This window comes from Dasypus novemcinctus, chromosome 6 (genome assembly GCF_030445035.2).
Source record: "Dasypus novemcinctus isolate mDasNov1 chromosome 6, mDasNov1.1.hap2, whole genome shotgun sequence".
NCBI classification, from domain to species: domain Eukaryota; kingdom Metazoa; phylum Chordata; class Mammalia; order Cingulata; family Dasypodidae; genus Dasypus; species Dasypus novemcinctus.
Window position 1 is genome coordinate 11,319,243 of NC_080678.1, and position 27,174 is coordinate 11,346,416.

The following is a 27,174-nucleotide window of genomic DNA, read 5'->3' on the forward strand; positions in this document are numbered from 1 at the left end:
GAAATGTATAAGCCTAATGCAGTAGGTGGTACATGGGAAGTCTGTTTTATGTGTGATTGTTCTGTACACCTTCACATTCTCTAACTGAAGGGGAGAAGAGTGGGGAAGAGTGGGGACAAGCAACTCATTTCGTTGGCCAAAGTCAGAGCCATCACCTGAGCTGGGCTTCAGTCAGGAGGGTGGGAAGGGGCTGTCCCAGGAAGGGGCGCCACATGCCGTATTGCGACGCGTGTGCCCTACCCCCGACGGAGGCCAGTGAGTACAGCCTACAACAGAAATTAAGGTAGATGTCAATGTGGAAAGGGGGGCTTTGGAAAGCTGTGAACGTGCTCTGATGTTATTTAGTGAGATTTTTTTTTAATGTAATCTAGCAAGTTTAAGGTAACACATGCAGAAACATAAAACCCTCACAAAATATCTAAAGACAGAACTACATGTGGCCCACAGATGCAGTTCCTAAGGTGGATATTCTATAAACTGTATGAAAGAAAGCTGAGGATTGTCAACATCAATAAAATTGACTCGTGTGCTCTTTCTCTCTGCCCCTCCCCAAAAGCTGGGCCAGCCTAAATCACCTTTTAATTGGTCTTTCCCCTGCGCCACAGGCCTCGGAGCTGGTCTTCCTGGGGCCAGAGTTAATCAGCTTGTCTCTGGAGAGGCAGCGTGCACGCGGTCTGCCGGCTCATTTTTGGGCTATTGAAGTGTTTTTGCTGAGTTGAAGCCCCACCACATTTGTGTCTTTAAGCTCCCAATCGTCAGACCTGGTTGCAGTTAATTCCTACTTGTCTACAAAGTGCCTGATCAGCAGCAAAAACCTTCCTTCTCTAAAGGCCAAATTTAATACACGACTCTTTGGCAGAGCCATCAACTTGCCATCAGGCCGGGACTTTCTGTCAGGGTAGGAGTATCTGCAAACACATTCTCAGACAGGTCTGCTCTAAAAAGGCTGACCCTCAACCAGACCCCCCTAAAAGAGCAGAATTGGGGCCCTGAAATAGGTATTGTTACGCTTTGATGTGAGGCCAGTAGCTGAGGAGAAGAGGTTGCCGGGGGCCTCCGGGGCGGGGCGCTGCGAGCAGCATCACTCCGGGAGGGCGCGGCAGCCTGAGGACACGGATGGAAGGCCAGGAGGAGGGAGGGGAGGACGTGATTGAAAACGCAGGAGGGGAAGGACTTCCACCAGGGCCCAGAGTGCCCAGAAGACAGCTTGGTGGGCAGGGGTGGGCGTGGAAGGCACGTGTATTTGCATAGCTCCAATACATAAATATTGTGCTCCATGTCTAACTCCAAAACGGGCAAGAAAACATCCAGCTCTCCAGACACCCGGTGATGATATTCACACACATGCACATACGCGCTTAGGTAAAAAGATGTATTTCAAAGTGGGAACAGTCGTATGTTACAAAAAAGTCACTTTGCATCTTCAACTAAATAAATAATCCAACGTAGAGCCCTCTGAGATGCAGAATTTCATAATTCTAGTTCAACAGTCACGTTTTGCTTTCTTTTGCTTGGATGTGGTCGATAAATGGATAAACGGTGCTCTGCTCAGCAGACAGGAGGCTTCTTTGGCACTTGCTTTTTTTTCCTTTCTTCTAATAAGGAGACTACATTCTAGGTAAACCGAAAAACAGGGGAATGTGAGCCTAGGTTTTGGTGGTTTTTCCCAGTTCAAAAGTTCTATGAAAGGAACCTCGAAAGGCAGAAAACACATCCCAACCTGTCTGTCGAATACTCTGGCCATTTCAAGGACACCTTTGCCGAACTGAAAGAGGAAGGAGTACCAGTTATACCCGGACACACGCATATCCACATCCGCCTTGCACTTTCCCTCCAAGGAAAACCTTTGGGTAGAGAGTTCTTTACCTCGTTTTTCACACTTGCATCTGCCCCTTTGTCAAGAAGTAGCTGAACTAACTCTTCATGGTTATTTAACACCGCCACCTGCACAAAGGTAAAATACAAGGGAGGGTGGTGAGCAAGTCCTTCGCGCCCACCGACGGCCAGCGCGGGCGGCAGGTGGGCTGGCCAGGTGCGCGAGGCCCCGCGAAGCCCAGCGGGGCATCCTCAGCAAGGCCGCACTGGCAGGGCCACGAGGGCGCGGCAGGGACAGTGTGCTGCGAGCGCCACTGCGATGGCGGCCCCCAGGAAAACGGCAACGGATGCTGGCTACACACACGTTAAAATGACAGGAGGCACACCAGGCCTGACCCCGGCAGACAGCAGCAAGTTCTCTGCTGTAACAGATCTGTCTTGATCCTGCCGTGGCCCCGGGGACCTTGTGGTCAGTAATGCTTAAAGAAATAGTTGTGAAAGGACAAAGTATTCTAGTGACATTCTCCTGCCTTCATGGGCAGGCCAATAGAGAATACATCACACAGGCAAAACCCAGGGCTCCCAACCGGCTTAAGTCACTGGGACGTCTGTTACAGAAACCGCTCTGACCTACTTGCCAACACACGCGCAGGGGCTTCTGAAGAAGGCATACCATGAGAGGAGTCTTGCCATCTCGGTCCTTCACGTTCACGTCCGCACCGGCATCGATGAGGAGCGAGGCTATCTTCTGGCTTCCCGAGACAGCAGACACGCGCATGAGTGGGGTCCACCCCGAGCCGGCGTCCACAACGTCCACCTGCCGTGACCGAGCAGAGCTGCTCTTAGTCCCGTCCTTAGTCCTTAATGCTGTTCATGGCAAACTTCTAAATGGAATATTTACTGCCGCCAACTCCCCTGATTTAGTTAGCAGTCTTTCTAGACTTGGTAAGAGTCTCTTGGACTCCACTGATGGCATTCGTGTTTATATACAGTGAGAAGATGTGTTAGAATCACAACAGGGAAGCGGATTTGGCTCAATGGATAGAGCGTCCGCCTACCACATGGGAGGTCCAGGGTTCAAACCCAGGGCCTCCTGACCCGTGTGGAGCTGGCCCATGCACAGTGGTGATGCGCACAAGGAGTGCCGTGCCACACAGGGTGTCCGCCATATAGGGGAGCCCCACACGCAAGGAGTGCGCCCCATAAGGAGAGCCACCCAGCGTGAAAAAAGCGCAGCCTGCCCGGGAGTGGCACCGCACACACGAAGAGCTGACGCAGCAAGATGATGCAAGAAAAAAAGACATAGATTCCTGGTGCCACTGACAAGAATGCGGGCGGACACAGAAGAACATGCAGTGAATGGACACAGAGAGCAGACCATGGCAGGGCAGGGAAGAGAGAGAGAAAGAAAGAAAGAAATCTTTAAAAAAGAATCACAATAGAGAGTATGGGGAGTGGACAGGCTGTCCCCATTGGCATCTTCATCTACACTCTTTGGAAAGGGAAGAATGATGGATAAGAAAATTAAGTAAATGTGATGACCTTCCTCTGGCTGATGTGAACTCCCTGTCTATTTTCTCATCTCCTTTTCCTCACCTGTTTTTAAAAAGATTTCATTGTGCTAAGTTTTATGTGTCTGTGTAAGCAGCTTTAAAGCCTTCCTGGAGCAAGGCAGTAATATATACACTTACCCTGTACTTATCAATGCTTAACAGTTTGAAGCAGGACACCCACAGGTGGCATAAATACAAAGCAACAAGACCTATTATCCAACTTGAACCATCAGCCAACCTAATTCCTTCTCCAAAACGAGTTGTCTAGTTATAAAATGGCCATTTCCCAATAATCCTCTCCATGCTGAAATCTCTCAATTCAGTGTTTTGAAAGAAATATTTTAGAATAAGAAAATACAACTATTGCCTCCTCTACTTCCAAAGACTTCACAATCCCTGTGTGCGCAGAAACATACCCACAAATCTAATTCTGTCACAGAAGAATTCCTTCAAGATTATCTGTAGCTTTAGTGAAACATCAGAGTGGAATAACAAACAAGGAACTGCCAGGAGTGGGGCGTTTCAGGTTATTTGTATGTATGAGATTACCCACTGCCACACTGTTAGGATCTGTAGCTCTTCCTCATGCAAATAACAAATAACCGATGGGCAGCAAACTCCGTTACAGTTAAACACTCATAAAATAATCACCTCATATTACATGGTGCTTTACATGGTTTTCAGTGCACGTTCATGCATTTTTTCTCTTTAGACTTGAGGGTTGAGCTGGAATAGATATTTTGATTCCTGGTTTACAAATGATTAAGCCAAATCTTAGAGCAGACAAGGTCCTTTCCAATGGCCAAAGGCTCATTAAATGTAGAAATGGCTCCCCCTTAAAGTAAGTAATGCACTTTCAGTACAAAATCATTTGATTTGGGAAGAGGATGGCAATACCCTCCTTGGCTCCCAGATCCCAGATGATATACTCTGTCTGCCACTAGGCCAGCCACTCAGACATCTTAGCACACAGTCCAAGCTTATTTTTCTGACCGAAGGCTCCAGTGCCACAGAGTAAGACAGTATTTATTCCAAATAAAGTGTGTTCATGGCCAAAGCCCAGACAGCCTTTATTTCCAATATTCTAATGTTCCTGACAGAGATCTATCCCATTCTGGCTCTTTCTCTTCTTTCTGCAAAGCTCAACCTTCATTTCAACTAGAGACTTTTACCAGGTCCAAACCATGAGTGGGGTTCGTCACAAGCCAAGCAGCAGCCATCACCCCTGGGCGTGGCAAGCATGGGCCCTACCACTGAGGGTCATGGGCCAGTCCTTCTGGCCTTTTTTGCAAGTTTCTAAAACAAAAAGATAATAAAAAGGAATTCTCTTAATGACAGATATTTTTTCTGTTCAAGAAGACACTTTTCTCAATGGCCCAAAAGCAGCAGCAGCCCATCTCATTTTAGGCAACCAGTGGAACCCACAACATAAGTTTTGCTGACCCTCGATCCCACATCAGAGGCAAACCAGAACAAGTCTGCTGGCATCTTCCAGGAGACATGATTTTCCTCAACTTGAGTTTATTTTTCAGGTCATCAATTTAATTTATCAACCCATGACACCATCTGGCATCCACAATTAGGACAGCATCTCATTCATCATTTCTTCTTCCCAGGCCTTGAAATTTTAATCTAACTTCTTAGAAGTCTTGAACTAAGGTAATCAGAGTTATCAGAAGTTACTATAATTGACCTATTTTTATTTACCCATCTTCAAATATCTAAAGAGGTCCAAACAACTCTACTTTCATTTGCTAAATCAAATTTGCACTCTTTGATGGCCATGATGTGGACCAATGACCATGAGGTGCAGAGATACCCAGAGATGTACTTACCAAATGCAATGGATGTATCATGATGATGGGAGTGAGTGTTGCTGGGAGGGGGGAGGGGTGCGGTGGGGGTGGTGGGGTTGAATGGGACCTCATATTTTTTTAATGTAATATTTTTACAAAATCAATTAAAAAATTTAAAAAAAAGCAAAGCAACATGCATGCCTCCAGGGAAAGATCCTAAGGGCTGAAATACTCTATTCATAATATAGTTGCTTTGGTCTTTTTAAATTTTTGGTAATGAGTGTAGTCTTTAAAGCAAGCCAAAAACAAAATAAACTAATTTTAAAAGTAACGAGCGGAAGCACTGCACACTGCAAGAGTTCCACACTTCTTGGTGTTCCCAGCACCTAAGACAGTAGGTAGGATGTGGGAACTGCTCAAAAAAGCTTTGTTCACAGAATGAAGAGACAAATAAGTGAATGAACAGAGGAATAAACACAAACCAGGGTAAGTATCAGATCCAACCCTGGACTCAGCACTGCTTTCTACCACCTGCCCCCCACAAACGAGGTAAACCTCAGTGACAACTTGAAGCCTCGCCATCGTATCCATTCTACAACGCTCCTCTTTTCCAGGGTTTCAGGAGCCTTCTTGCTGAGAAGTCAGAAAATGCTGCCCAGCATTTCTAAGTTCACCTAATCAAAGGCATCTCCGTAAGGCTCCGCTTATCCCAGACCTTATGGAAGGCACCTGAGGTTCTTAACAACATGTTTATGGCTAAGAGGGAGACCCCTACCTCACAGCCATCCTTTATCATCCAGTCGACCACGTTGCAGTGACCACCATCCGCAGCCCAGTGCAGAGCTGTGCAGCCTCCCAGGTCCCTAGTCTCCCAAGAGGCACCATGTCTTCGGAGATATTGCACAACATCCAGGTGTCCTGCATAGCACGCAAGCATGAGACTGCAATATATGAAGGAAGAGGCATTTGGCTATAAATAAAGGGGTGCAAAGGAATCTGCCCAGCCTGGCAGTCACCAAACTCAGATCCACATTTCACTCTGCCTGGCTTAAATCAAGAAATCTTCACTTGAGGAAAAGCCATAGGCATTTTTTCTCATAAAATGTACGTGTCTGTCAACTGGTGAATGGATAAAATGTGGTTCAGCCATCAATTGGACTATTATTTGCCAATAAAAAGGAATGAAGTATTAATACATACTACAACATGGATGAACCTGAAAACATGAGGCTAAATGAAAGAAGCCAGGCACAAAAGGCCACATGTTGTATGATTCCATTTATATGAAATGTCTACACCAGGCAAATCTATAAAGACAAAAAGGAGATTGGTGGTTGCCAGGGCTGGGGGAGGAGAGGAACTGGGGAGTGATGAAGCACCAGGCTTCTTTCAGGGGTGACAAAAATGTTCTGGAATCAGATAGTGGTGATGGTTGCCCTATTTTGTGAATATATTAAAAATATACATTGTACATTTTTAAAGGATGAATCTTACGGTATGTGAATTATATCTCATTAAAATGAATAAGGATGGTAACTGAGTATAAACTACTGGATTTTTAAACAACCATGAATCCATGATAATAGTCAAAAAAGAAGTGAAAAAGGACTCATTTGACACTAGTAGAGATACCAATTAAACCAAATCGTTACTATAACAATTGCTAATTAGAGGGGGACATTAAACCTTTACTCTATCATTACAGCATGAAATGTAGTCCATCCCCAGATGGTGAAGGAAAGCTCTTTTTTACAGAAGACAGACAGCTAATAAATACAGAAGTAATCACAGAATTAGAAAATCACTTATTTTGCAACTCCCAATTAAATAATTGATCATCATTAATAATGCTAAAATCATTGAGTACAAGGTTACTGGAGAGCAGGATATTTACATGGGGCTGAACTATCACCCCATAGCTTATTTTCTAATTGCAATGGGAAAACTATATCATTCTGGTTTCCCATGAAACTGTGACTGTGACTTGGCTGTCACAACTGTAACCCAAATCTAGTATCACTAATTGTGGGATGACCTGCCTTGCCAGCTGCCCAGAGGCACAGCCTGTGTACACAACACCGCTCTGAAGCAGTCTTTTTAAAAACATTAACCTGAATCTAATCAAGCTTTCAGATCTAATTTTAACTTCATAGGAAATAAAGGCATAGACAAACAAGTAAATGCCCCTCCTCACTTAGGAAACAACTAGACAAATCCAGAACACAGGGCGTTATATAACATAACTTGTCTAGTCTCCTCAAAAACTCATTTTGTAATGAGATACTGAAAAAGGACAGGGGACTAATCCAGAATAAAAGACTAAAAAAAGAGAACTGCAAGATGCAGTGTGTGAGCCTGGAAGGTCTCATGGTCTCTCCACACCCCCAAATCTGAATGCTCTGCCAGACCCTGTGGGGGACAGCTGGGGACATTTGTGTGGGTGGTTGGGGTATGAGGGAAATAGTGTGAGTTCTCTTTGGTGTAATAAGGATATTGTGGTTATACAACATACAGGCAAATGCCCTTGTTTGTACCTGCTGAAGTATTTAGGAACACAGAGCATGGATGCTTACAATTCGGTTGGAAATAGTTAAGTCAAAAGAATTTTTTAAGCAAATAAAAACAGAGAGATAAAGCAAATGTGGTAAAATGTCTACAACCGTATTCTTTTTTTTTTTTTAATTATTTATTTATTTTTTTTTTAATTTACATTAAAAAAAATATGAGGTCCCATTCAACCCCACCGCCCCCGCCCCCCACTCCCCCCACAGCAACACTCTCTCCCATCATCATGACACATCCATTGCACCTGGTAAAGTTCATCTCTGAGCATCACTGCACCCCATAGTCAATGGTCCACATCATAGCCCAGACTCTCTCACGTTCCATCCAGTGGGCCCTGGGGGGATCTACAGTGTCCCGTAATTGTCCGTGAAGCACTATCCAGGACAACTCCACGTCCCGAAAATGCCTCCACATCTCATCTCTTCCTCCCGTTCCCCACACCCAGCAGCCCCCATGGCTACCGTTCCCACACCCATTCCACATTTTCTCTGTGGACATTGGATTGTACAACCGTATTCTTTTAACTTTTCTAAATATTTGAAGTTTTTCAAAAGAAAGAGTTGGGTGGGGCAGGGAGAGAAGAGATGGCCTTCCCAACAGTGAAACTCTGCAGTCTTTCTCTGAGCCGTAAAGAGAAGGCCCAGTACCCACCGAGGCCAGCTGGAACGGGACCTGACGCCGCATCCCTTCGTCCCTGAGCAGGCCGTCATTTCTGGGAGACTCCCAGAGGAGAACACACCTACCCAGGCACGTTCTCTGCCTGCCCAGGGTTTATGGTGTTCATACTTCTCCCCAAGCACTGCAGGGTCTTTCAAAAGACCTTTGCTAAGAGAAGAAAATTTCGCTTTTAGTATTATACCCAAAGGGAACTCTAGTTGTCTGGGTGATATCTTAAAATAATGCTCCTTTTCAGACTGTGAAGTAATTCACACTGTCTAGAAAATACACCCCACCCCACCCCCAACATCAGGGTCCCCATAACCGCACCTCCAGAGAAAGCCAGTGCTAAGATTCTACGGAACTTGCTTCTGGAAGGCAAGGGACTTGTCTAACGCCTGGCCACAGGAGCTCTCGACTGCCCAGCAGTGAGCCCACTGGGAGCGGGGCGGCTCCTCCCACGGGTGGGGGGAGTGCCCCTGAACAAGTTAATTTCCCTCTGGCAGACAGTCTCCCAGGTCCTGCAGGTGCTAAACTGCTGGCAACTGCCAGCACACACTTCTAAATGCAAACTCCCCGTCACCCACGTGGTCTGTTTGTCCCCTGCCTCACGAGGCCACGCCCTGTTCACCCACAGGACGGGACAGCAGCGGAGGCAGGGCCCTCTCCTCCAGCTCAGCCCTGTAGGGCCTCCAGCTGCGATGGAAAGACATGACCACCTGCTCACCTTCTCTCCTCAGTCCTGCTCCGAGTCACACTCCTGAACCATTTACACTAAGTCCCCAGTTCCTGCGCCTTCACCAACACTAGTAGCATTTAATTGCCAATTTGATAAGTAGAAAAAAAATTTAATATGTACTTTTATTACTAGGAAGGCTTCACACTTTTCTTATGGATTTTTTGTATGCATATTCTTCTTGTCTCTACTGATGTAGAGTGCGTATATGTACCTTCTATGCCTTAAGGAGGCCAGTCATTTGTCTACAATATGTTTGCAAATAGTCTTTAATTTTGTAACTATTTTGTTGTTTTTTGTTTGTTTTTAGGTACTGGGACCGGGGATTGAACCCCAGACCTTGTATGTGGAAAGCCGGCACTCAACCACTGAACGACATCAGCTCCACTGATGTGGGTTTTTTGTTTGTTTGCTTGTTGGTTTTTTTTGTTTGTTTTTAGGATGCACCAGGGACCAAACCCAGGGCCTCCCATATGGGGAGCAGGCGTTCAACCACTTGAGCCACATCTGCTCTTGTAACTAGGTTTTAAAAATGTATACTATACATTTTTTCAGTGTATCAATTTGCCTTTATTTTTTTATTTTGTATTGCACACTTCAACAATTTACAGAAAAAATTATTAGGAACTCCTTAAAGTCCAGTTAATTACATGTCTTCTTCTTTTTCAATGTAGAGACCTAAACTATTATGTAAATATCATTAGTAAACAGAATTTCTAATTAACATTTTTGAGTTTCACTTAAACATTTTTGGATACAATTTAACATATATTAACAGTACTTTATAATATTCTATGTATAATATACTCTTAATCTTTTCCCTGGTGCATTTTTCAATGCTGTTCTGACGTTCACAGTACAAGATTAGATAGATACAGGCCTATATTTTCTACTGTTTTGTTATGGTTTAGATTTTTACATTTAATTCTTAACTCATCTGGAATTTATCTATGTGCATGCTATAAGGCCAAGATCTAACTTGATTTTTTTTCCTTCAAATCTTATTTTTTCAATATCTTCTTCATTGATTTGTGTTGCCTCCATCATAATGTACTAAATTCTCATACATATTGGGATCTATTCTAAAATTTCTATTCCATCCTATTTATCTCCCCCTCCCCCATTATTTGTGCCAATATCACACTACTTCAATTACTAGAGTTTTATAAGATATTTTAATAACAAAGTTTTATTAGCTATTATCATCTATTATATTTATTCTTCTACATAAATTGTGGAATCATTTTGATGTGTCCCCAAAAATAATTCTGTTGAGACTACACTAAACTAATATATTAATTTGGAGGAAACTAAAAACTTTATAATATTCAACCTTGCCATTCTCACCTAAGGTCTATGTCCCAATTTTTAAAAGCCTTATTTATATTCCTCCATAATGTATTATAGGTTTTCTCATATACATTTTATACATTCTTTGATATTATATTTTTTATTCTATTTTATTTTCCCTATTATATTTCTTAACTGGTTATTACAGGTGTTTAAGAAAATTATTTTTCTTGCACCTTTCCGCTTTACTGAACCTCCTTAGTAAGTCCAAATATTTGAAAGTTGGTTCTCCTGTGTTTTCCGAAAAGAAATATACTTCATACCTCCATTTTGTATTTTACCAAATTGATCAGTATGTCAAGCTACTGTCTAATCATAAAATAACTACACATAACTTGTATATAGTATTTACCTTAAACTAAGCACCATTCTATGCCTTTTCATATATTAATTCATTGCATGCTCAGAACAATCCTATGACTTAAGTGCTTTTATTAGCCCTATTTTATAGATGAGAAACTGAGATACAGAGAGGCTAAGTAACCTACCCAAGGTCATATCCCATAGCCATAGAGGACCTAGGATTTCAAACCAAACTAACTCCAAAGCCTGTGCTCTGGACCACTGTCTATACTGCTATTTTGATTTTTTTAAAAAGAGCTTCACTACCAATCATTAAAAGAAATTTGTCAATACTAAGAATGAGGCTAGCTAATCATCTGAACTGATTTAAAAAAAGAAAAAGCCTTTGTATGATGTGACCAAAGGGTTCATTCATTCACCAGACACTTAGTGACCCCCACGTTCCAGACGATGTCACATGGGGCAGATAGTATCCTTCAGTGAAAAAAATAAGATATTGTTTTAACCAGCACAAAGTTGCTGCATTACACCAAATTTTGCATCTATATGTACATAGGTTTTCATTTTTAATCTACTGATGGGAAGTGTTTTATTAATACTGACACTAATTCAATACTAAACAACCTAATATGTCAACTGTGATGGATGAGACATATAAATACATACACACATACAAATAGCTTTCTTTCTCTTATTATTAGATTTTAGCAATAAGGTTATCCTCTACAGCTTTCCAGCTTCCTCTGTACTCTGAAAATGATCAAGGGCTTTATCAGTACCTGGAAAATCCAAACAATCTCACTGGGAAAACAGACAAACCACAGAACCTTCACTGAAGGTAACTCTTTGGTAATTTGTTTTTTAATTTCTTGCGTGGATATTGGTTATTTTAGATTTGTCTTCTTCTTAGGTCAATTTTGGTGATTTAAATTTTTTCAGAAATGTTATCCATGCCAATGAAATAATTAAATCTATTATTATAGATTTATAGGCATCATTTTCTTTTCATGTTTACATTTCTTCTTTATCCATCATTATACCCCCTTTCAACTTTCTAATTTTGTTTCCTTGGATTTATGAGACTGATCGATTTTACTGTATAGATTTTTTAAGAGGAAATTCTTACATTTCTCAAAACTCTTCCCATTTTTTAATTAATCAATTTCTATTTTTAATTATTTCCTTCTTTCTACTTTTCTAACTTTTTTTTTTTTTTGCTTTTTGTCTTTTGATTTAGTATTGTTCTTTTTTCAAAGTCTTGAGTTCATTGCTTAGTTCCAAATTAAACAAGGAGTTATTTGGAAAAATGCTTTTTAATTTACAAGTGATTCTTAAACTACTTCAAATCTATTATTGCATTGTTTCCAGAGAGTGTAGTAGGTAGGATTTCTGATATTGGAAATTAATTGATGTCTGGAACATATGATCAGTGTTTTGAACTATTCCAAAGATTCTTGAAAAGAACATTTTCTTCTGTTGGCAATGCATAAATCTTGGGTCTATATTTGCCATGTGAGAAAAAGCTCCCTGAGCAGAATGCAAAATTTTTCAAAATGCAAAAGGCTCTACATTTTGTTCCCCTGTTTTACCCAGGCCAAGTACCTGGCATATAGTCATCATTCGATAAATATTGGTTGGTTTGAATTAATTTGTTAACAAGATCTAATTACTACATTAGTGATTACCTTTAACTCTTTCAAGAATATTCTTTCAACTATAGCTTATAAGTAACATTTTTTGTCTTTTCGAGGGCTGTTTCTTTGTCCTCATGATTAAAAAGCTCTCTAGGTTTCTGGACATCGCTCTCTTTTCATAAACTTTTCCTACACTGTACTCAGCCCATCTGCATGCCCATCCACCTCAGGAAGGTCCTTCGGTTGCATCTTTGATTGTGGTTTGTTTCCTTCTCTGGGAACACCCAAGTTCTTAAACAGAGCAAGGCAGGGGAGGAATGAGGGTGAAGGGTACAAAATGCCGTGGCAGGCAGTTACAGCCCAGTACCCAGCGCAAGGCTGATCGCTCTTAATAGCTGCCCCTTACTGAGCACTTATTCGGTACCAAGCACTGAGCTAGAAAATTTATGCACGTTATAATGGAGGCTCCAGGAATATCCTGTTGAGTGAAAGAATAAGTGGACAAATGAATAAGCCAGCTTTTGTCATCCTCTTTCCTTTGGAATGGGCTCACCTCCAAGTCTCATCAAAAGAAATTGAAGAAAATATTTGGGCTGAATGAAAAATTCTTCTGGGCACATGCCTAGAAACACAGTTCTGGGGTTATCAGCACACCCTAGACCACACCCCACCACCTACCTGTCCTTGCCACTTCCATTCTTCAGATTCACATCTGTGCCATTAGAAACTAGGATTTTCACAAGCCTAAAGGAGACAGGTTTACATGTCACTAGACACACAGCATTGGTGACTAGGGATCCACGACAGTCCAGTAAAAATGAATAACACTATATTTAACACAAGTCTTCATAACACTTTCTTCTCCATCTTCATGGAAGAACCACCTGGTTTTAAAGACAAAGCAGACCAGAAAACTGCCTCACCACACAAAAAGTGGGGTTTTTCCCTTGGCATGAATTATTAATTAAAAAACATATCAAATGAAACAAATAGGCGTATCAAAATAATTCACCGTCATTTTAATGATCATTTAAAATATATTTTCAAATGACCACACATTTAATGAAAATACATTTCTATTTTCTGCAAAAGGCCATTTTAATGGTTAAAATACAAAGAAAGAAAATTCAGTATTAGTATCTCTGTGTGGAAAAGATAATGGAATGTAACAATGAAAAAGGCTATCTTAGTGACCTATCAGGGAAGTTTGTTTTCACACACACACCCTTTTTTAAAGAAATTCAAATTCCAATAACTGCTTTTCCCAGGAGATATAATATATTGCATGTAATTAAATGGCGATCTGTCTTCCATAACAAGTAACTGCAGACTTTGCATTCTCTCCTGCGTGATACTTACCTTTATGAGAACAACTAGATTTGTAGCCTCTATATGGTAGGTTGCGGAAAGGAAAAAAGAAGTTTTGTTCCTCTACAACCTTTTCCCTTCCCAGCCCAATCCTGGCCTGAACCTTTGGGAGAAATAAAAGATTCAATCACGTACTCAGAGAGAAAGAAGAGAAGAGTCATACCTGGTATATCCTTTCTGGGCAGCGACCATCAGAGCGGTAAAGCCAAACTTATTGGGAACATCAACCTTAACATTGCTTGGGAAAAACACAGAGAAGAGAGATTAGTGTGCTCAGCATGTCTCCATGTTGATTTGCAGCTGACAGCTCTTGCAGGGTACAGGTGGCTAAAAGTCTCAGTTTATAGAAAATTCCAATTTCTTCTGGGCCATTAACTTTTTGTTGTCTTTAGACTGCCCGGTCTAAAATTTAAAAGATTCAAATTTACAAGAAAAGAGAGAAAATTGCTGTAATTTTACTTAAAATAGGCACGCCCTTCAACTCAAAACCATTAGGCAATCTGAGAAAAACCCCCTTTGAAGGGCACAGCCCCTTTAAATGAGCTGAGACATGGCATTTTCAACAACCTTTCTCGGCTCCACCGAACGTGAGCCTCCGTTTGTGAAAACCCGTGCTTTCCCCTTGAATATTGTATCACCTACTGGCAGGCAGAGATACTACTCAAAGAAGAAAGCAGAGCTGTCAAAGATTAGCCTAGAGGCCTTGGCTGCCCCTGGGAACCTTCTCTTCTCCAACTTTCAGAGCTTCAAATCACAAATGTCTTGTCTTTTAAGGTACCCAAAGTTATTGATTCAAAAAAAAAATGTGGATCACATTGTCTGCTTTTCATATGGGAAGTAGCATTAATTTTTTTTTTAAGTTTTTTTTTTTTTTAGTTCTCTCCCCTTCACCCCCAGTTGTCTGCTCCCTGTGTCCGTTTGCTGTGTGTTCTTCTGTGTCCACTTCTATTTTTGTCAATGACATGGGAATCTGTGTCTCTTTTTGTTGCCTCATCTTGCTGCATTAGCTCTCCGTGTGCGGCACCATTCCTGGGCAGGCTGGACTTTCTTTCTCGCTGGGCGGCTCTCCTTACGGGGCACACTCCTGGCGCGTGGGGCTCCCCTACGTGGGGGACACCCCTGCGTGGCACAGCACTGGGAGGTAGCTCTAAACAGCAAGCCTGCAGCAGTGTGTTGGTCGTTTCTCCTCTAGTGTTTTAGCAAGCTGGGCCATGAGGAAGCAGCTGATTTGGTGAGTCCCTAATGTCATCAGGAGTTAGATGTGGCAATCTGGGGGTGACATTTGCCCAAAGGCTATGACATACAAGCACAGGTCAGAAATTAGTTCTTGGGGAAAAAATATGATACCCAAGCTTGCAACTTCCTTTTACAATTTTAATGGAACAATTATAAAATAGAACATTTACGTGGGGCTTTAGGGTAGTCTTCCCTAACCCCGTTGAAGTCCCACAGTCACCTGAGATTAATTTTGGAGCCAGTTTCAAAAGCATGGTAAATTTTGAGCCAACAAATTAAGGCTGCCTCACGTACTGCTCTGCATTTTATGGGCACTAAGAGAAGAAGAAAAAAAGCGGACATAGTTCTCTCACCCTCCTTGAAGTATTCGAACAAGCAAATCTTCATCGTTCACATTGACAGCTCGATGAAAGTGTTCGCTGCTTATGGGTTCTCCTGAAGAAATTAGACGGAAAGCAGTCAAGCAAAATGTAATGGAAGAAGATTCATTCCAGCCATACGCCTTCTGTGGCCTTGAGCCGGTGTGCGAGTACACGTCCTGGAAGGCACAGGGCTAGGCCTCTGAGGGTAGCTTAGGTTTCCTATGCTACTGCTTCTTTTACTGGAAAAGACCTTGTTTTCACAGAGTAAAAAAAGAACATTTAGTCCAATCTAAAGATTTGGGACATTTTCAAGTTATAAAAGTTATTGCTTTGTGAATGTTATTTAGATAATCTTTTCAGATTTTATAAAATAAGCCGAGTTGCATATTTAATAAATGTCTCTTATAAACAAGGAAAAAGTTCTGTAAATGTCACAATGTGTGTGTTTCATTTGCCAAAGAATCACTAAACTACCTGAAAAACAAACCAAAAATGTGGCTTTTAACTTTGGAACGCCAAAGTTTCAGTTCTTCCCGGGACGTCCGTCCTGTTGGCCTTGTCCCTCCAGAGCTTGTGGGGACGGAGGGACACATGCCTGCAGGGAGGCGGGGCCTCGTGGGAAATCCTGGTGTGGGCAGATCCTGCTGAGTGGAGAAGGGCAAGGAGGAGGCTGGGAAACAGTAAGAGGACCACGGAAATCAGGGAGACCGGAGGGAGTCCCTTTGATCAGAGGAATGTTACATCCTCAAGGAGGAGAACAGGGCACAAGTTCAAAACCGAGCAATGTGTGAGAATAAAAGGCAAAGAGAAAGGAGCCTCCCGCTGTGCCCTACTGCCCACCCCATGCCCATCTCTCTACATTCCACGGCCTTCCTGCTGCTTTCCCTGGAGGGGAGGTGCAGGGTCAGTCCGTTGGGATCTAGGACTGGTGAGCCACAGCTCGGTCCTGCCATGTGTCTGAGCTTCCCTGAGAAAGGCATGGAGTGCACCCCTCCAATCCCAGGAGTGCAAGGGGGCCCAATGGGCTGAGCGCACAGCTCCCTCTCCAGGAGTCAAGCCATGGTGCCTCTGTTCCTCCTCGGCAGGGACCTCAGGGTGCCTTCAGACACAAAGAGACAGGCCCACCGTCCAGCCGCAAGGCAGCCACAGCGTGCAGCCGAGCCCAGCTAAACTCGAAATGCTGCCAAACACACAGGATGTCGTGATGCCACTTGATTTTTCTCTTCTTGAACGCACTATGTGCTCAGAGTAATATGGCTTATCCTGAACTGGTCTCTGATGATGAGCATGGTACCAACAGGTTCTCAGGCCCTGGGACGAACCCTCCTTTAGAGGCCGAGAGGGCGTCACAGCTCCCCGTCGGCTCTTGCGCAGCCCTTGGAGGCCCACTGCCCCGAGAAGCAGAAGGCCAGGGCGCTGCCTTGTGTGACCCTGAGGGACTCCCATCTCCCACCTGGCCTCAGCTGCCTCATCCATAAAATGAGAGGATGCGACTCAAGTGTAGATTGTTTGGCCTAAGTGCCCTTTTGTTGAGTTTTGAATCAGCTATCTACATCTAAGATTGAGCAACTTCCCCCAAGCCCCTGGCTGCCTGGCTTCTCCTGAGGTGGAAGCTCTATAACGTTGGGTCCAGTTCACCACGGAGCCCGTCACGCAGCACACACGCTTCCCAGCGTCGGCACGTGTGAATGACCAGACCCGTGGTCACTCCACCGCCATGTGCGTCTTGCAGCCCTGGGACACGTTCCCAACAAGGAATATGGAGGTGGAGCACATAAGAAAAATGGGGGAAAGAACACTTACCTCATCAGGTTGTCATGAGGATTAAATAAGTTAATGCATTTGTGAAACACTCTGAACACTGCCAATGGTGATGTCTACATAGGAGTTTGAGATCATTAAAAATAGACACCATTATTATTATTACGCTTAAATGAAATACAAGTAAAGCACTTGGAAGAACACCTGGCACATCTTCCACACCGCTGAGGCAATAGTCAGGGCAGTCGCGGCTGCTGCCATTGTTGTTCAACACGGCCCGCCACTCTCTTCTGCCTCCTCCTCCCCACGCTAGGAACGCGTACCTGACCCTGAGAGGCACTTGAGTTCATCATCTGTGGTCCAAGTAATTTCAAAGGTTCCACTCATTCGTTCAAGCACCATGTGCTGAGTCGTCTACATGCCGAGTCCCCTGTGCGGCCCTGGGGACCAGCCAGAGCGACAGGCACACGGTCTCCCCTCGCCCGCGGACACAGCCTCGCACGATTCTAAATCCTGCGAGAAGCTCTCCGCACGTGCTCCCGTGCTGCCACCCCAGACCCGTCCTGGGGCTCCCCCACCACCTCACGCTTGTCCTGACAGTCTGGCCTGCAGAGGTGTGGCCTTATCTGCCAGGTGAGAAGTGAGATTCCCTGTGTCTGCTTCCTCGGGTAGCATAACTCTCTGGAAGCCTGAGAGTTGCCGCCCCAGGAACCACTTTCCTCCTGGTGTCCTAAGAGGGCTCTAGCCGTGCAAGGCAAACCGGCCCGAGGATAAAGTAGGACAATGGGAGAAGAGTGGTGGGGTTGCTGTCAGAATGAATGGTAGCAATGTCCTCTTTTTTCCCTAAAAAAATAAATTCAAGCCAAGTTCAAATTGTCTTGAAATAATAATTTTGTCTGCTCGGCTTGCCAATTTCCTAAAGATTTTTAGCCATATTACACTTCCTTTTCATCATTCCACGCATACTTTTTAGACCAAAAGTTTCAAATAAAATAATCGTGATAAACCAAAAGCCAAGGTCAAAGACCAAGGCCCTCCAGGGCTCTCAAGGGAGGTCAGGCCTGGCCCAGTGGTCCTCAACACTGGGGGAGGGGCAGGGGAGTGGGGTAGGGGTGTGGGCCGGGACAAAGGGTGGGTTTTGCCCCCCAGGGGACGTTTGGTAATGTCTGGAGACACCTTTGGTTGTCATAAGGGGATGGGGGCTGCTACAGGCATGTAGTGGGTAGAGACCAGGGATGTGGCCAACTGTCCTATGGTGCCCAACACGTTCCAGCACGACCAAGAATCATCCTGCCCAAGACATGGACAGAGGCCTGACATAATACAGACTTAAAATGCTCTACTGTGTGATCCGTGAGCACTTTACTTAGACAAACTCAATCTGCTGAGTGTTTCCCTTCCCTCCCACTTTCTAGAAAGGAGGGGAAGAGTGCCGTGATGGAAGTCTCGGTTATCCCACCCAATAGCCCCCCAATTCCAAGACTCTCAAATTTCAGGCTGCTACCAAAACTACAAAAGCAAATCATTTGCCAAGAATTGCCCTATTGCTACTAAATTTTAAAGTGTGGCATCTTAAATCAAATTCTACTAATTAAGATGTCTATAAGACTTTATACAGTATACACTGCTTTTCAGATTCTCCTGCAAATCACAAAAGGTTTTTTAAAAAACTCAGAAAGGTTGAGTAAGTTGTCCCAAGGTCACCCAGCTAGGAAAGGAAAATATCCCCGAGCTCAGGGCCAAATCTTTCTCAAGGACACATTCCTTCCCTTTGGTACTTTAGTAAGTGTTGAGGGATCAGAGAAATTCACTCTATGCCTCCATTTTTATTAAATTCTGAATACAGACGTATTAAAGCAATATGATACCCTCCCCAAAAAGTACTAAACGAAAGGGGATGCCTAAAAAGCTTCAGAAAAGTGCTCCCTTCTGGGGATCTTAAAGGCAATTCTAAAAGCCCACTCGGCATCACTCCCATGTTTCTCCACGGACCACCTCCATTCCAGGCTCTTCCAGTGGGGGCCACTTCCTAGTTCTTCCTAACCAGGAAGCTCTGCAGTGTGCAAATACTGGACGATGAAATAATTTCATTTTGCACTTATACACTTGAGGACTCTTTAGAGCAAAGACCAGGGTCTTTTGATATGATAATTAGAATGTATGTTTTACCTATTCCAGCTTCCACAAGAGGTACTCAGTGCTCTTACAACTTATTCTGAGAACAAAGATGATGCTCTCACCAAAGAAAGGGAAGCAACATAATTGTTCATCCTTGTTTGCTTCTGAATTTCAGCCAAAGGAAGCACTACCCATCACTCAGAGCACAGAAGCTCTTTCTCAGCGTTAACTCATCAGCCGTCCTCATGCCAGTGCCAGGAAGGCAAAGAGGCACTAAGCAATGCCACACGAGGCCACAGATCAACCGAGGCACAGAAAAGCCTCACAGGGGTGGTAATGAGACAGAGAGACCGGAAAGAAACCAACAGACTCTTATTTGCTTCTTTCTGCTCCCATTATAGGAAGGAGTCACGAAGAGCAGAGAGGAAATTCCAGGATGAGCCAAATGTCCCAGTCCTCTCACCCCGGGCCGTTCACGACACTGGGCCCAGCCCAAAGGAAGGCCATCGGTAGACGTGGCAGAAAATGAACAAGTTGAGCCTTGACCTTTCCGGACTGTTTCTCTAATGTTTCCCTGAGTGTTGAGTTACAAATAGGGGACCCATCCTGCCTGTGGCGAGAGGGCGGCCACAGATGCTCATCAGACACCAGGGAGAAACACCTGCAGGGAGGGGAAGGGCTGCGTGGCCTCTGGGAAGCTGTCACTCGTGTCCTGGAAGAGAGTCATTTGGCTGCAGGTGTGCAGGCAGAGATTTTAAAATGGTGATAACCCTTTTCTTGGTGGAATTTAAGTCTCTATTAAAAGCAGTGAATAAATGATGAGCTCACTGGAGAAGATATTTGCCAATTAACAAGCAGCAGCTGTTTTTCTTTCTTTTTAAGGGCCCACCTGATTAAAATTACATGCCTCATTTAAGTAAGTCTCATGTACTTTACCTGGAAAAAAAATATATGCTGAACATTCTTTATTCAAACAAAGTACATGCTTTTGTGATTCATTAAAATACTTTCCAATTGAATGCAAATTATCAACCCACAGAAGCATTTTCGTTTGTTTAGGATAATGTGTCCATTTTTAATTCTTTGTCTGGCATGAGCCGCCTCCTTAAGAGAGTCTGCTTTGGAAATTTTAAATATAGCATGAAAGAGCAGCCAGCAGCCAGCAGAGCCAAGAGCCTGGCCAGCGAAGGAAAGAAGAGCCTGACCCTTCCTTACCACCCAGTAGAGCCCCAGGCTGAGAGCTGCCAGGCCCTTGTGCTGTTCCGGGGCAGTGAAACAAATGGTCAGGAAGCCCAGCACACCTGGCCACCAGGACCCTGTCTCCAGCTCCAGCATGCCTGTCCCAGCAAGAGGAGTTGTCCTAAGTGGCCACCCTGGCCATGGCACTGCAAGGACAATGCCGTGTACCAGCCACCAGGGCTGCCTCACCTGAGCTCAGCAAGGAGCAGGCACACCCGGCCCTCAGGCACAGCCCTGCGCCCAGCAGGCAGTGAGCCAATGGGGCTGCCACCCTGACAGAGCTCCTAGTGGCACACCAGCTCCCTGCCAACTCAGGCAAGTGGGCCCAGACAGCCCTGCCTGGCTTTTATTTGGTACTAAAGGGGATGCTTAGAAGAGAGGGGGCTGAAGGAGGCGTGGGAGAGCACAGCTTCCCAACAGCACTTATTTCCCAATGCCCCCTCTCTTCCTCCTGATCCTTCTCCTTGCCCTGTGCCTTCCCTCCACATATAGAGAACTAACTCATGTTCTGCTCTGCCTTCTCTTCTTCTCCAGAAACCTCCAGCACCTACATAGCTTTCATTAGGAAGCAAAGGCATTCAACAGAGCCAGAGTAAGAAGCGAGTCCTCTTTGCTGACTGCATCTCCAGAACTGACTAGTTCACTTCCCGAGTGTCCTCTGAGATGACAGATGTGGGAGCCTCCTTTGGGATGTATACAGTCACCACTCTTAGCTTCAGCTGAACTCTCAGTTGACTAAACTCAGGTCCCATGCCCTAATGACATTTGCAACTGAAGGTACCATAGGCTCACTCAAAATCTGAATTATATTTAATCCACATAATTTTCTTGAATAAATGCCTAAAGGACACAATTAAAATACATGGAAAATATACACCTATACAAGCCAAATGCTCTATTGGATAAATTTTCCTTTTTACTCACTAAAGGAAGATGCTCAACCAAAAAAAAAAAAAAAGACTTATTTATGTTTTCAGTGGGTTGGCTATGAAGAACATTCCCAGCAATTTAAATCTTTACAATATTCTAGTTCAAAATGACACTGGACACACACTTTTTTTGAATGTTTTAAAGTACAGCTCGTAGAAAAGGTTTGCACGCTTGCAAGTGAACTGGGAAGAGCGTGGGCTGGCCAGAGGCATCAAGGCCAGCCTCTTTTCCCATCACCTCTGTGCCGGGCCCTCCCTCCCTGCCAAGTTCCTCCTCCAACAGAAGCAGTGTTCATTCCTTACCTCTCAAAATATCCCCAGGAATCGGGCTTTTATTTCAAGTCAAGATGAATTTGCCAAAGTTGTCCAAAAGGGACAGAATTTGGGGTAGTCCTCCTCACCCAGGGAAACCCCAAGAGGCAACATTATTTTTATTTATTGCCAGCCCACACCCCCACTGGCCCATTTCCTGAAAAAGGCAATGCTTCCTTTAGTGCCAAATGGATGCTATCTAACATGATAGTCCTGGCACAAAAGCAGCTCTCCTAATCTGTTCAAGTATAATTTAGACTCCCCTTCTGTTAAGGCAGGGCCTAGCCATCAAGCAATGTTATCAAAGCATTTACAGCTGGAATCGTTTTCATCAACAGATGAATGAATACACAAAATGTGGTATGGAATACGATTCAGCCACAAAAAGGAATGATGCTCTGATATATGCAACTACGAGAGTGAACTGTAGACTGAGTTAAAGAAACCAGATATCAAAGGGCAAATATTGTAGGACTCCATTGTATGAAAAACCTAGAATAAGCAATTTCATAGGTGCAGAAAGTGGACTAGGGGTTCCCAGGGGCTGAGGGAGGGAGAATGGGGAGTGACTGCTTAACAGGTACAGAGTTTCTGTTTGGGGTGAAATGCAGTTAGATGAAAATATTTTGTTGCTGGATGGTTTTGATGGTAGCACAACACTGTACATGTAATTAACGCCACTGAAATTGTACACTTGAAAATGATTGAAGTGGCAGATTTTAATGTTTTATATATATATAAACAATTTTTTAAAAAAAATAATTTCTGCTTCTGGCATAACTGAGTAAAAGAGAATATTTTTACCTCTACATTGCTTCTCATCTTCATTTATCTCGAAGGGCCTTAGAGTTTTCTATACTCACTGGTTGTAGATACCGAGATGACTGGGCTGTATTCATATTCTCCAGAGGGGCTGGTGACCTTCAGTCGAAATCTGTACGGTGTCCTTGGTTCCAGACCTTCAATCACGTGCTTGGTAGCATATCCCCTACACAGCAGGAAGACATGCAAGCTGATAACAGCAGTAATCCAATTAGTGTGCTCTGATAAATTATTAGAGAATTAGGAAAAGATTTTTGAGTACTGGCTATTTCCAGGGCTGGTCTGGTCTCTGCTGTCCACTTGTTGGTCACCCCCACTAGACTGAACTCCTTGAGAGCAGGGGGCCAGCCCTGGGCATCTCCTCCACCCCTCGTCAGCACTGCCCTCTCCACTAGCCAGTGCAGAGCCCAGTGCCTGGCATATAGCTGGCATGTAGTTTTGTACTTTGGAGAGACAGTCATGTTAACCCATACATCTGCTCTCAAAAGATAACGTTGCACATTTGAGAGATAGGCAATCAAAGAGGATGTGTGTGATTATCAAATGGGGTCCTGGAGTGGGTGAGGCCATCTAATCGAGGGCAGCCTGCCTATTGCATGCAAAATGCCACTGTAGGGAGAGGACCCGAAGAAGTAAAACGTGTGGCTGCCTTAGAAGAGGAGCCACCCACAGTGCAGCTGGGGAATAGACAGCTCACGTAAGAAACAGCGCTAGCCTGCCCTGTGCTTAAGTTCATCTAGGAAGGTTGTGGAATAGATGCACGATGCTTCTGGAAGAGAAACCTGACTCGAGGCTAGCAATGGAAATCCACACGCCTCCAGATGGAGGAAGGGCTAAGTCTAGTAATTTGAGCCTGCAAAATAAGGAGCACGAAATGCAGTTGGCCAGAGCACCTGCCTTCTCGGGAGCGCTGGGGTCCAGCAGAGGTGCTCCAGCCCACCCCTCTGCATGGAAGTGGCTCCCAGGGGCTTGGCTTGGACTTGGCATGCTTTTTAAGATATTGGGTCTCTAAAAGTCTACAGGGCTGTATGTGTTTCCCACAATACTTCAAAAAACCTCAGTTTCCCTTTGCTGCCAAAAATATTTATTGGCATCTGAGTAAATTCCATGTATCCCTTTTCAAATCCTCTAAGTTTTCCTGCCCTTATATCTCAGAAGCTTGATTTTCTGAGGTTTCTTTCTTTCTTTGGCACAACTTCCAGCTCTCTCTCCTTTCCTTTTTCAATACCCAATGCAATCCTTGTTCACCTCCCTTCTCAACCCTTCCATTGCTCCTTGGACTCCATGCGTACCATTGTTTTCTCCAGTATTTTTGCCTCTAATTTTTCTTTCTTTCTTGGCAGATTCTCTGCAGACACTTGAACCATACTTTGGGATTCACAGCTAATTTTTCCAGGATATTTCTTTGCAGCATGAGTATCTATACACCAATTCCATTCCAAGTAACTCAGCAAACATATCTAGTGCCCATTACTTGTGAGCCAGGCTGGGGATGTAGCCCTGAACCAGCTTGGGGTAGAGAGGAAGCTGTCAGCAAGGAGTTCACCCCATCATGGGGTAGCAAGAAGAGGGCAGGCAAAGACAATGAGGAGATGACAATGAGTCGGGCTGAAATGAATGACAGTGCTGGGGTTAGCATCACTAGTGATAGAATCTCACCTGAAAGTGTGGCTTTAAGTCTGGGCCAGAGAGACATGCTAACATGTCACTTATCAGTTGGGCAGCCTTGCTCCCTCCCTGCCAGTCTTTCCCCAGCAGGGGAGGCACAGAGCTGACTGCATGGCTGGATGGCAGCCCCAACACTTGCTCTAGGGGCAGGAGAATCCTACAGAGAGGACCCAAAGGTCTTCTAAGTTCCTCGCCCCAACCTTGCCCTGTAACTCCCCTGGCTGGGATGAGGGAGGGAGGGCAGAAAGGGCTCAGAAGAGGGTCCTTGAGTGGAGGTCTCTCCAAGTCAGAAGCAGGGGGAGGCACGTTCCTAACAGCTGAGGTCAGAGCTTCCCAGGCAGACAAGGGAAAGAACAGCCCAGGTAGGGCCAGAAAGAGGTGCTGGATTGGAGGGATGTGGACTCATGGGGAAAGGAATAGCCTGGTGGGGCCTGGCTATGGACAGGGGGGCCTGGGTAATCTGGATGGGTGTTCCTCAGATGGGAGCTTTGGTTAGAGCTGTCTCCTGAAAAAACATTTTGAAAATTGGAAATATTTAGCAAGACCCCTTTTTTCAACCTTTGTGTTTCTTTCCCTTTGTTGTCTATTAAAAACATAAAATGTCAGGTTGAAACAAAGTCCTGAACACTCTGTGATGCCTTTTTCATGTCACAAGTTACTTCAGGCACCAAAACCTTGGGTATAACTCTAACCTAGAGCCAAGAAAGAGAGACTGAGGATGTTCAGGCACTTCTGACCATTTGTCTGACCTTCCCTGCTCTTTGCTGGTCGATTTGGCCTCCTAATTGATACTGTCTTTGGTGGAAGCACATTTCCCTTCACCTAAAAGAAGTTGTATGTAGTAGAATGTCAATAAAGTTGGCTTCCAACCATCTCACCCATCTCTGCACATCCATGTGTCTCTTCTACAGAGACAGAGTCTATTTCCTCTCCCCTTGAATAGGGTGCAATGTGGCAGAAGTGATGCCATGTGAGTTCTGGGCTAAGGCCTTAAGATGCCTGGAATCTTCTGCTTTGCTCCCTTGGAAGCAAGCCACCATGTAAAAAGAGTTCAACTACCCTGCTGGAGACAGAGGCCACCGGGAAGATGAGACACGATGAAGGGAGATAAAGAAGTCCAGGCCACCTCCAGTGTCCCAGCCACCCCAGCCAAGGTGTCAGGCAGATGACTGAAGTGGCTTGGATCCTCCAACCCCAACAGAGCTGCCCCAGCCAATACTAGGAGGCAGAGATGAGCCATCCCCACCCTGCCCAGATTGCATAATCGAGAGCAAACACATGATTGTTTTTGCTTTAAGCCATTAAGTTTGGAGTACTTCATTATGCAGCAATAGCACACTGATACATCATGTAGCAACAACAAAATTGCAAGAAAGACAACAAAGAAATGATATCAATGGCATTAAATATTTGAATCAAGAAACCAAGGAAATAGAAGAATATTAAAAATAGACATAAATGCTTTTGCCACAAAAGTGAAAATCTAGACTCAAGATAAATATTCAGAAAAATTACAATAGGCTTTAAAAAATCCCTAAAGTACATTATCCTGGCACAAAGTAGTCCCATGAGTAGGTGGATTTTATTGTACATAAGTATAAGTTCATAAATGCTCGGATATTTCAATCAGAGAAACTGAGTCCTCAACAATTTTTTGGCATCTGAAAAGATCTTTAGGGGCTCAATGGAAACTATAATATCCAAGCCCCAATGGAATTCAATGCCATATGTCAAGGACTTAAAGTTTTAGACTGAAATACAGCCAAAAGAACTGCCAATAAAATCCAATATTGCTAAACATCATAAAATCACTCTGAAGCAAATCGCACCTTCTTAGCCCTTATGAGAAGGAGAAACACAATGGTTTTTAAAAACAGATGTTACTGAGCACATTCATCAGGAGGCTGGAGGCTGGAGGCTCTCCCCACATCGGCAGAAGGGGCCCCCAAGAAGAGCACCAAGGCACAGTGGGGGTCCAGGACACAGCTGCCCCATAGGCGACTCCTCGGTGACCGCAGCCCAGACAGAGAGGGCCAACAAAGTGCACGAAGTCCAGGGAGTAGCACAGTCTTACCTGCCTAGCTATTTTCACATTAGAAGAAAAGATTTTAAAAATGGAAAATATACCCTTATTTGGTTATAAATCAGCAAATATTTTCTCCAAGAGCTGAGGGAATACAAACCATAAGAAGCTGGACATTGGAGGCTCAAGGACTCCGTCGTCAACTTCTCTTTTCTGTCTGCACTCGCCAGCCTGGCATCCCAGCCCAGCCTCGGGCTGATGGCCGGGGTTATTTGGTGCCCTGCCCAAGGATTCTCCATCCCGGCCCTGTTGAACGCAGCAAGGCCACATGACTCGCTATCAGCCACTTAGTATAGCAGACGGGAAGTGCCAGGCCCCCTCTCCCCTCCCCGCCCTGACTGACCATGTTCCAGACTGAGGCAGCGGCAGCGGCCTGGGCGGTGGAGTCAAGACCATGGAGGCTGGAGCCAAGGCCAGCCCCACAGCGGGCGTTCCAGGCGAGAAACAGCCCACCGGCAATGAAGGCCATGGTTAGCGCATCACTCGGCCTGTCCTGGCAGTTACGTATCACGTGACTACTCTCCTTCTTGCCCATCCCAGCAAATTTTTTTTAAGTCTATCTTTAACGCATATGCAGAGTTCAACCCCTTCCCACACCCTGGCTTATCATCTCTCACCTAAAGTGCTGTAAATGAGCAGCCCTCCCTGCTGCTTGCCTCCTTGCCTCCGTAGCCTACTCTCAACTCAGCAGCCCGCGTGAGCCTCATAAAACACAAGCCAGATCCTGCCACTCCTCACCTGATCCATCCCCATGGCTTTCCCCATCTCTCAGAGTGAAAGCCAAGGGTTTCCTCCCTTCCCTCTCTGCCCTCATCCCCCATTTCTCTGCTCCTTGTTCACTGCACTCCTCTAAGTTTCTGGAACATG

General features: G+C 44.5%; 1 protein-coding gene across 3 annotated transcripts in view; it reads right to left on the reverse strand.

Moving 5' to 3' along the window:
- Positions 1–1,358: 1,358 nt before the first annotated feature.
- Positions 1,359–27,174, reverse strand: part of FANK1 (fibronectin type III and ankyrin repeat domains 1) — a 150,644-nt gene continuing 124,828 nt past the window's right edge. For 2 of the 3 annotated variants that reach the window (XM_004446674.5, XM_058298151.1), the window contains 9 exons: positions 22,598–22,722; positions 15,367–15,448; positions 13,941–14,015; positions 13,088–13,153; positions 5,940–6,105; positions 2,489–2,632; positions 1,867–1,944; positions 1,721–1,765; positions 1,359–1,614 (listed from right to left, as the gene is read on the reverse strand). In XM_004446674.5, the coding sequence (XP_004446731.1) occupies positions 1,549–1,614; positions 1,721–1,765; positions 1,867–1,944; positions 2,489–2,632; positions 5,940–6,105; positions 13,088–13,153; positions 13,941–14,015; positions 15,367–15,448; positions 22,598–22,722 (847 nt within the window). In that variant the 3' untranslated portion in view covers positions 1,359–1,548. Of the gene's footprint in view, positions 1,615–1,720; positions 1,766–1,866; positions 1,945–2,488; positions 2,633–5,939; positions 6,106–13,087; positions 13,154–13,940; positions 14,016–15,366; positions 15,449–22,597; positions 22,723–26,407; positions 26,610–27,174 lie in introns of those variants that run through there. The other variant, XM_012529776.4, reaches the window with a different exon arrangement.